Source organism: Diadema setosum, chromosome 18, assembly GCF_964275005.1.
Source record: "Diadema setosum chromosome 18, eeDiaSeto1, whole genome shotgun sequence".
NCBI classification, from domain to species: Eukaryota; Metazoa; Echinodermata; class Echinoidea; order Diadematoida; family Diadematidae; genus Diadema; species Diadema setosum.
In genome coordinates, this window is record NC_092702.1 from 29,330,694 (window position 1) to 29,341,995 (window position 11,302).

The 11,302-nt window shown below is 40.8% G+C and overlaps 1 protein-coding gene across 1 annotated transcript in view; it reads right to left on the bottom strand.

Moving 5' to 3' along the window:
* LOC140242180 (MMS19 nucleotide excision repair protein homolog) overlaps positions 1-10,890 on the bottom strand; it is a 29,098-nt gene extending 18,208 nt beyond the window's left edge. The window contains exons 1-5 of the mRNA XM_072321945.1: positions 10,797-10,890; positions 4,284-4,369; positions 3,472-3,616; positions 2,089-2,214; positions 438-586 (exon numbers count right to left, since the gene is read on the bottom strand). Coding sequence (XP_072178046.1) covers positions 438-586; positions 2,089-2,214; positions 3,472-3,616; positions 4,284-4,369; positions 10,797-10,851 — 561 coding nt within the window. The 5' untranslated portion in view covers positions 10,852-10,890. The remainder of the gene's footprint in view (positions 1-437; positions 587-2,088; positions 2,215-3,471; positions 3,617-4,283; positions 4,370-10,796) is intronic.
* Between the last annotated feature and the right edge of the window lie 412 nt (positions 10,891-11,302).

Here is an 11,302-nt window from a genome sequence, read left to right on the forward strand (position 1 = left end):
CATTATTCCAAATATCAGGTAAAATAGCATCCATGTGAGTTTAATTTAAAAGATTTTACTGAAAATGAATATGATTTAAAATTGACACCATAAAAGATTGAGCTCTGCAATGTGATAACAATAATTCATTACCCCCCCCCCCCAAGTTACCAAATTTGCACTAACGGCATTCTGGTTCTCAGCTGACAATGTAAACTCTGGAACTTGAAAAGTCATATATGAATTGCCACCTGCACATAAACTTTCACGAAAAGAGGAAGCCGCTGCAAAGAAGGGCCACTATTACTGTTTCATTCATTGGAGAAGATAACAGAAAAGTTACCTGTCAGCATCAGACTCCTCTCATGTCTACTCCTCTCCTCATTCACAGCAATGCGTGGGACTATGAAACATACCTGGGCAACATTCACAGCAATGCATGGGACTATGAAACGTACCTGGGCAAATTTGGGTGTACAGCTAAGGCAAGTTTTCAGTCCCTCCACGAGGTCCTCCCTGGAGATGTTGTAAGGGTTGTTGGGCGGAGGACGGAAATCGATTGGAAAGTAGCATGCAACGACCTCAAAAGTCTCTTCAACAAACATATCTGTGGGGGGAAAAAAACGACAAATAGAATGGACACATACGATATGCTGTGGTGATGGATTGGTCTTTATGAATGCTATGTGCCATATCCTGTATGGAAGATGTTTACTTCCGTAATCTTCTCATTTCACTTTGCCGCGACTACTGAATTCAAACATAACATACCTTGACTTAAATCTCTCCTAAATGCAGGAGCATGTTTTTAGGATGAATATACTGCCGGTGTTGGCAGTCTTTACTTGACTACATGCACATCAACTTGCATGGTAATATCTTTTACATTCTCCTTCATATAACAGAGGTATGACATTATACTAGATAAACATAAGAGTAGAAAGTAATAAACAAAGGTACTGTTGCATCTACAAAGGCAATACATATGAGGATAAGATGTGCCAGTGCCAATGAAATAAACTTTTAAACAAAAGAGACAGATCAGACAGATCTTGCTGTCTTCAAATCTTTGTTGAAGACTTATCTTTTTTCAGAAGCCTTTGATCAATTTGTTACTTATTTTGTGGGTGTCTAATCAGTAACAATGTTAGGAGCTCTGTTACACAGCACAGTAGAGTATATCTATATAGTAGCTGCACTATACAAATTTGTCCTATAACAACAATAATAATCAGATGAAATATGAATTCCTGCTCTGTGATTTTCAGTTGATTAAAATAAAACGAACAATATTGTCATTACTATTTCATACATAGGGGGATTAGAAGAGCATACAAGTGGTAGGCTATCAAAATCACAGTCCATGCCACATACACAGATAATAAGGGAATGATAGAATAAACAAAGGGGAAAAATAAAATATAATCTAGGTGGGGAAAGGTAGAGCCTTGAAGGTTCAGGGATAAGTTGGGTGTTGACCATCATCCAAGCTCTGGATCAAAATTTACATCTTGCAAACATAGCTGCAAGATTCAGAACTTTTGCCTGACAAGAACCTGCAAGCTCTGACAGACCATACTGTAGGAACAAGGTTCTCCCACTAGCTGACATAGTTGGGACCAGAAAAAGCAAACACCAAGGAGAAGTTGAAGCTATTGCATCATCCTACTTCACAAGATGAAAAAAAAAAAAGGAGTCCACTTCCTAAATGCACAAGTTTGCCATGAGAAACCATGTGGCCAGTCAAAATTGTCATATCAACAGGAAAAAAAGATCTCCATCCTGGCATGTGACTCCATCAAACCCTCAAGATGGATAAAGGAGGACATTTACATTCATATAGAATAGGGGAAACAATGAACCAGGACCTGGGGCAATACATGCTCTTTTCAACGTAGGATTCCATTCTTTCAAACTCTCGATGAGTGAGAACTGCATCAGCTTGCAGGAGATCCTATATTTTTGCAGTTATATCTGATGAAGCTTGCAGATCCTTAGTAGGCAAAAATATCACCAAAATGTCATTTTGGACTGATTGTGAAAAAAAAAAAAGAACCTTTATGCATCTTGCGAAGATGTGTGATAATTGCATCTCAATGATCTGCTCACCAATGGAGAAGTTGTTTATGACGGTTGGAAGGATGTTGAAGACAAGGATGAGGTTTCGAGGGTCCTTCTCACCATCTACTGCATGCAAGACTCCAAGCACAAACTCTGACCCCATCGCCTGCAGTTCTAGATGAATGAAGGGGGGATAGCATCGAGAAAGAGTACAAAATTATTGCATGAAGTGTCAAGAAAAGTAGCGTTTACACAATACCCCCAAAAAGTAACAAAAAATGTGCCATTGAAGTTTATGCAATATCATATTGACCTACAGAGCGGAAAAAAAAAACATGAAAGAGAAGAATGGAAACAGAGCACATGGAACGATAAGTTAAACAGATGGGTGTAAAATACTGGGCAAATGTGTTGGGCAAGCAAAACAGATACACAAAGTTTGCAGCAGCAAAATACAGCTCAAACATGTCACATAAATTATCAAGGCACAGATGAAGCTTTGCAAGCATCATATTCAACCTATAGAAATGCACACATGACTGCAAACTTATAGTATTTACAATATTCTCCTAATGATTTTACAAGTCAATGTCTACATTTTGCTTACAAGAATCACATGCATCTTACCTCAGCAAGGTATTAAGGTCACAATTCATATGAATAGTTCACAACCATCTGCTGATAGACAAAGGCTGGGTTTATCAACTTTCCCCTGTTTGAAATGGCTTTCAAAAGCCCTTTCCAAAGCCCTTTAGAAACAGCTTCCAAAATAGTTGCGTTTATCAACTCTTCGCGAACATGATAACTGGCCTGTCACTGCACAGCTGCATTGCGCAATTCGACCCGAGGAGAAGAGGTCATATAAGGCGTGCATTGTTCGTAACTGCAGTACAATACTACAAAGCCATTTCAAAACAGCTTTGCGTTCATCAACTTCAAAAGGCTTTTACAAACAGGTTTCTGAAAACCTGTTTAGGAGACCTGTTTGGAAAGCCACAAATTTGTGGCTTTCAAAAAGGCTTTCCGAAAGGGCTTTCAAAACAACTTTGCGTTTATCAATTCGTGAAAATTCCTTGAAAGCCGTTTGGAAAACCTGTTTCTGCCGAGAAAAAGAATTGATAAACGCACCCAAAGATATCATTTGTACTGATGATGTGCTGCAATGATGCATCTTCAAGCTTTGTTAATACTGCGTTGCTGAGGCTTACAATCAGAAACTTGGAAGAATCCGTTTCTTTGGAAACAAAACAAAGCAAAAGTACTGAAGCTCAAACAAACTTTCAGGGAACTATCTAACAACAATAAACAAAACATTGTTGGGTATGAGGGAGCTTCTTCAATGATTCAATAGACAATTTCAAGAACAGAATCACTCACCATCCTCTCAATGAGAAAGTGTGGCTTGGAGTGCTTAAACTCCTGAAAAAATACCTTGCATGCTTGTACGAAGCAGATTTGCCATGAGGTTGTAGACTGTGCGGCGGTCCACCTGGACCAAAGTTTGGACCTGGACCTCTTTGAAGATGGCCGTCATGACTGATGTCGCAAATCCCACTGGGAACCTGGACTGAGAGCTCTGAGGAAAGCGAAAAGAGAGAAGGACCAAGAACTCTGGTGATGCAAAGTTTTAATGGTGTGCCTGTGTTTGGCATGTTTGTCTGTATAAGTCACCAAAAGATGCTCTCGCTGGATTAGTCAAACTTGCACTGCAGTCTAGTACCCTGTCACATTTTAGCTTGTTCTGGGGGTCTTCATCATCTTATTCCTTTTGTAATAATTGTCCTACTGTTTCCCATTATTCTGTGTCTGGTGCCACAGTACACTGTATTTCTGCTGGAACAGTTACATATCTACATACTTGCAGAACCATTTTTATATTGTTTCACTTGCTTATTATGTACAATGTACAGATACCCCATACTTAGGCATCATAGATTAAAAAGCAGATAAAACTAGAATGACAACAGAATGGATTAGAATTGATGTTGAATTCCATTACATGGAGGAAGTTATATTTTTTTCCTTTGTATTTTCACACTCTCATCACTTATAATGACTAGCCCCTTCGACACCAGGAAGTTTGGACAACAAAGCACACAATGGGTGAAGATTAGACAATAAAGTTTATCAGAAGAGCATGTTTACTTTCTTCCCTTGCACCAATTTTTTCATGGTGACCTGGGCAACACATATCTAGAACCCCTTGAGGTATTTTCTGTATAATTTTACTAAGTAATACATACCAAGGCCAGAAATCCTTTGAGAGTGTGTGGCGTGATGGAATAATGATCCAGGAGTCGTGCACAGAAGAATTCCAGTAGTACAGTGACTGCATGCGTGGGAGAGAAAGAGGGAGAGGGAGAGATAGAAATATGGAGTGCGAATGAAGGATTGATGCCTCTTGAAATACAAAAATTTTCTATACAAATGTACTCTGACTGAAAAGACTGCACAAAAGGCACGACACATGCAGACAAAAACTTTTCCTGGTATACCAACCTTGATTCATGCCAATAATTAATGTGAAGTGTACAATGTACATGAAACATTTTATTTCCAGCTTTACAGCATCTGTAAGATTCAAAAAACAAATCTACTTGGTCCATAGAAATCAAGAAACTGCATCAAGCTCTGCTAGTTGAATCAAGAGATATTTTGATCAAGAATTTGACAACATGTCATTCTACATACTTGTGTCACAAATGTACACACAAGTAGTTATGTACATGTATCAAGGCTGTATGCATGGTTGTTTAATGTGTATGTACACAGGGTGACCAGATTAATGGAGAACATTCTATATGATATAGATATAGTACATACAGGCTGACCAGATCAGTGGAGAATTTTCTACATAGTATACAATGTAGCTACAGTACATGTATGCATGTGACAGGAAATACATTATAGCTCACTCAATCTAGAATGATTTAACCCATTCCAGAAAATTCTAGGAAGTGCTGGCTGAGTGAGGCACTGCCCTTGTAACCCAATGTGATTGGTAGTTAATTTTGGCAATGATGTTATGCACATATTAGGCAGTGAGTCATCCAGGATTCCTGGAATTTGGACTTGCTAGTATGTTCAGGTATGTGGCCCCAGGTTGGAGAAAATTACAGAATGTACTAGAAAGGGGTGAATGGATAGTATATAAGCAGGAGAAATTCTGAGGTAGGCAGAGTACCCAACACCTCTGCTCTGAGAGTTACGTCACTTCTGGCTCTGAAGCGACTTGTTATAGTCAGTCCTGTGTTACCTGCTGACCTGCTATACAAACTGTGTTTGTGGAGATAAGGCCTGGGAGACATTTTGCCTGCAGAGAATTAATTTGCCTACATTGAAGAGAGACTCCATATTTTAGTGTCAACGGACATTATTACGGCAAAGCTGTGACGGGCTGGATTCCTTGCTGGACATTATAAAGTGAATCATCATTCAACGCATCAACTGGACGTGGTCGTCATAACGTTTGGATTTTGCACATTTCGCCGTGGCCATTATCGTGGATTTTACCCCGGATCTATAACGTGGATTATTGCAATCAGTGCCTCTGGATTTACATTGGAGGAATCATTCATCGGTGCATCAAGGACCATTAATTTGTGCATCGAACATCGTATCTGGACATTCTCAAAGGATTATTTGATTTCCAGGGATATTGCCTGTAAGTGATTCCATTACCGATTTATAATTGTTTTATTGATCATTATTGTACTGATGTGAAAACCGATTACGAGTCTGTACCCACAATATCACTGTTAATAAACCGCCTGAACATCAGTTGATTGTTTCTTTTGTGCGATCATTCTCAGAGTGATTTTGGTCGTAACAAAATTGGGGGCTTGTCCGGGAAGTGAATTTAAAGCCAAACTTAGAATTTGGAACGTTCCGGAACCTAAAATATTGGTACAGACAAAATACCAGTGAGTTGATTGTTCAATTGTACATTGTGTGTAATACATTGTGACAATGTCAATCAGTACAATGGATGTTCAGGCATTTGTTCAGAGGACAGATTTGTCCCTCAAAGATTTGCAGAGGTTACGCAAATGTGATTTGACTGCTGTTGCACAGCATTTAAATGTTGATGTTCCACAAGGTGTAAGAAAGGCAGAGATTCTTGACTTGGTAGCTGGTCACATGGAGCTCAAAGAAGAAATTGACACTCCAGATCAAGCTCAAATTTCGGATAAAACACGGCTTGAGCTTGCTAAATTACAAATGAAGGAGAGAGAATTGGAAATAAAGGAGAGAGAAAGAGCAAGGGAATTAGAACTAGAGAAAGAGAAGATGAGACTAGAACTGGAAGTGAAGGAAAGAATGGAAATGAAGAAACTTGAAGTGGAGCAACAACTGAAATTACGTGAGATGGAATTGACTCATGCACATACTGTTGAAAATCGTGAAAGGGCTCCTCCTGAATTTGATTTGGCCAAAAACATTCGATTGGTGCCAAAGTTTGAAGAAAACAGAGTTGATGCATATTTTGTGTCATTTGAGAAGGTGGCTAACAGTTTGAACTGGCCACAGGAATTTTGGCCCTTGCTCCTTCAAAGTGTGTTTGTCGGCAAAGCAGCCGATGTGTACTCATCTCTCTCTGAAGAGCAATCACGTGACTATGCTACAGTCAAGAAGGCAGTGTTGAATGCTTATGAGTTGGTGCCAGAGGCGTACAGACATAAGTTCAGAAATTCGTATCGCAAACCAGGCCAGACACATGTTGAGTTTGCTCGTGAAAAAGAAATGATGTTCGATAGGTGGTATAGATCCCTGAAAGTGGATCAGGATTTTGATAACCTACGTGAGGTTGTTCTTTTGGAAGAATTCAAAAAGAGTGTTGTTTTCAGTGTGAGGTCGCATTTGGATGATCACAAAGTGACAAGTTTGCATAAAGCAGCCTTGATGGCTGATGAGTATGAGCTGACCCACAGAAATGACAACAGACCACCTTTCAGGAATTTCCCTGGAAATAAGAGAGACAAAAATCAGTCGAGCAATCCAAAGAATGCTGGTTCTGAAAAAGGCACGAGTTCTGAAACTTCATCGGCACCAAAGCCTCAATCTGACAAAGGGTCCAGTACAAGTGCAAATGTCATCAAATGTTTTCACTGTAACAAGACAGGGCATGTAAAGTCACAGTGTTGGAAGTTGCAAAACAAAACAAAGAAGGACATGGGATTTGTCATGTCAAAAAGTGTCCTACCCGAAAATAGTGTCCCTTTCAGTGAAACACAGGCCATTGAAAGTCAATCTCCCAAGTTCAAAGATAGGACTAAGCAGGTGGATGAGAGCTACCGTAGCTTTTTGTTTGATGGTGAGGTGACCCCATGTACTTCTGGTGAGGCAGGTAAGCCAGTAGTCATCCTGCGGGATACGGGGGCCTCTCAGTCGTTGATGGTGGATGGTGGTATGACTTTTCCACCAGATAGTGCAGTGAATGCAAAAGTCTTGATTCAGACTGTTGATGGCAGTTATATGTCAGTACCACTGTATAGAGTGGATTTGAAGTGTGACCTAGTTTCTGGTCCTGTCACTGTTGGAGTTGTTCCTGAGTTGCCCATGGCAGGCATTGACTTTTTGTTGGGGAATGACTTGGCTGGGGACAAGGTGGTTGCGTCTCCAGTTGTTTCGGATAAACCAGTGGTGGTTGCTGAAACTGAGCAGTTGCAAGAGGAGTTTCCTGGAATTTTTCCAGATTGTGTTGTGACTAGGTCTCAGGCTCGTAGAGCTGTTCAAGATGATGCGGATTCTGTTGATGTGGAGGAGAATTCCGGTGTTTGGTTGGCAGAAACCTTTTTCAAGGATTTGAATGATGGGGTTGCTGTATTAGGCTCCAAGGCTAACAGTGATGGGCTGTTTAGCAAGTCTTCCTTGGTTGAAGCACAGCAGGCAGACTCTGAGTTAAAAGGCTTGTCTCAGACGGCGTGTTCTGAGGCTGAGGCTGAAAAGGTCCCTGAGTGCTATTATGTCAAAGATGGCATTTTGATGAGGAAGTGGAGACCTCCCCATAGGCCAGCTGATGAGGATTGGACGGTGGTCCGTCAAGTTGTTGTCCCTCCCAGTTACCGCGGTGAGATCTTGAGGATTGCTCACGAGTTACCTGTTGGCGGCCATTTAGGCGTCAGAAAGACAAAGGATCGGATCATGAGGCATTTCTATTGGCCAGGGTTGAATGTGGATGTGGCTGAGTTTTGCAAGACTTGTCACACATGTCAGGTGGCTGGTAAACCACAGCATTCAGTGAAGCCGGCGCCATTGATTCCGATACCTGCGTTTGAAGAACCATTTAGTCGGGTTCTAGTTGACTGTGTTGGACCTTTGCCTAGGACTAGGTCGGGTCATAAGTACCTCTTGACAATCATGGATATGTCTACACGGTTTCCAGAGGCTATCCCATTGCGAAATATCACTGCCAAGACTGTGGTAGATGCTCTAGTGCAGTTTTTCACTAGGTATGGGTTGCCCAAGGAAGTGCAGTCTGACCAAGGGTCAAATTTCATGTCAGGCATATTTCAAGAGGTGATGTATCGTTTGGGTGTGAAGCAGCTGAAGTCGTCAGCTTATCATCCCCAATCCCAAGGTGCGTTGGAGCGCTACCACCAGACCTTAAAGACAATGATTAGGGCATTTTGTGAGGAGTATCCCGAGGATTGGGATAAGGGCATCCCTTTCCTGCTGTTCGCAACGAGGGACTCCCCAAATGAGTCAACGGGTTTCAGCCCATTTGAGTTGGTGTACGGTCATGAAGTTAGGGGCCCACTGAAGCTCATCAAAGAGAAATTCATGACTGAGGATGATGAGGTCCACCTACTTGACTATGTGTCAAAGTTTCGTGAAAGGCTTTCAAAGGCTTGTGAGGTAGCTAGGGAACACTTGAAAGTGTCACAAGACTCAATGAAGAGAAAGGCAGACAAAAATGCCAAAGCCCGAACCTTCAAACCAGGTGACAAAGTTCTTGTACTGCTGCCCATACAAGGTGAACCACTGAAAGCCAAGTTCAGTGGCCCATACTGTGTCAAAAAGAAACTCAATGATGTGAACTATGTGATCAGTACACCAGGCAGACGAAAAGATCAGAGGGTGTGTCATGTCAACATGCTGAAAGAATGCTATGACAGAAAGTCAGTTGGTGTGACATAGGTAGTGGATAGCACAGTAGAAGTCAAGGGTGAAAAGTTTTCACCTCATATCACTTACAGTGTATGTGTTTAGCATATCCACTAATGAATGCAAAACAGTTTGACATGATTACATGTATTTCAGAAAATTCAAGCAATATCATTGTAAATGGTATCCATGAAAAGAGAACATGGAATTAATGCAGCTATTCAAAAGGCATGTGATAGTATGTGATTATTGTTGCTTGACTTGGATTGTACCTCACATTCGTTGTAATTAACAATGAGAAATTGTGAAGGTAAAAGAAACCCTTGCTACGGCAAGGTTTTCTTTTTCCCATGGGGGATGGTGTCACAAATGTACACACAAGTAGTTATGTACATGTATCAAGGCTGTATGCATGGTTGTTTAATGTCTATGTACACAGGGTGACCAGATTAATGGAGAACATTCTATATGATATAGATATAGTACATACAGGCTGACCAGATCAGTGGAGAATTTTCTACATAGTATACAATGTAGCTACAGTACATGTATGCATGTGACAGGAAATACATTATAGCTCACTCAATCTAGAATGATTTAACCCATTCCAGAAAATTCTAGGAAGTGCTGGCTGAGTGAAGCACTGCCCTTGTAACCCAATGTGATTGGTAGTTAATTTTGGCAATGATGTTATGCACATATTAGGCAGTGAGTCATCCAGGATTCCTGGAATTTGGACTTGCTAGTATGTTCAGGTATGTGGCCCCAGGTTGGAGAAAATTACAGAATGTACTAGAAAGGGGTGAATGGATAGTATATAAGCAGGAGAAATTCTGAGGTAGGCAGAGTACCCAACACCTCTGCTCTGAGAGTTACGTCACTTCTGGCTCTGAAGCGACTTGTTATAGTCAGTCCTGTGTTACCTGCTGACCTGCTATACAAACTGTGTTTGTGGAGATAAGGCCTGGGAGACATTTTGCCTGCAGAGAATTAATTTGCCTACATTGAAGAGAGACTCCATATTTTAGTGTCAACGGACATTATTACGGCAAAGCTGTGACGGGCTGGATTCCTTGCTGGACATTATAAAGTGAATCATCATTCAACGCATCAACTGGACGTGGTCGTCATAACGTTTGGATTTTGCACATTTCGCCGTGGCCATTATCGTGGATTTTACCCCGGATCTATAACGTGGATTATTGCAATCAGTGCCTCTGGATGTACATTGGAGGAATCATTCATCGGTGCATCAAGGACCATTAATTTGTGCATCGAACATCGTATCTGGACATTCTCAAAGGATTATTTGATTTCCAGGGATATTGCCTGTAAGTGATTCCATTACCGATTTATAATTGTTTTATTGATCATTATTGTACTGATGTGAAAACCGATTACGAGTCTGTACCCACAATATCACTGTTAATAAACCGCCTGAACATCAGTTGATTGTTTCTTTTGTGCGATCATTCTCAGAGTGATTTTGGTCGTAACACTTGGGATAAAATCTCTCATTCCCCCCCAAACATAAGCTGGCTACCACATGATATATTCAAAAGCCTTTTGTGCGCTTGCAGCAAAATAATGTCCTAGTGTTCTTTAAGTCACCATAAGATTAATCTCTAAAGTAAATGTGACCAACCCACCTTGCTGTTCATTGAGGAGGTTTCTGGGAAGACTGGACATCACTTCAGCCATCATCTGCACCCCACGACATCTCACCTTGGTGTCCGTACTTGTCAAGGATAACCTGTTTAAGTTAAGCCCAATATTCATTACCTGCTTTTTCTCTCCTTTGCCAGGAAACTTATCTGGAAGGCCAAAATGTTTCTGACCATCCAAGATTAACACAATGTAATAATAATTATGCATAATACATGGACATTGAGTACAAAATGCTTTTGAAGTATGATTAAGAGGTGATTTTCCACGAACTTAGGGGTAGTTGTTTCACATGCCTTCTGAGAAAGAAATTGGTCTGGGTGATGTTACACCTCTCTGTGTTACTGATGCCCAACAATCAATGAAGTGTCAACAAATGAAAGCATCCCCACATTCCACTATCTCTTTTTCAAAATCTACATAAAAACAAGGCTTATTGTCTCAGGGAAGGTTAGACAATCTACAGAGACTTGGGTGATGGAAAAAAAGT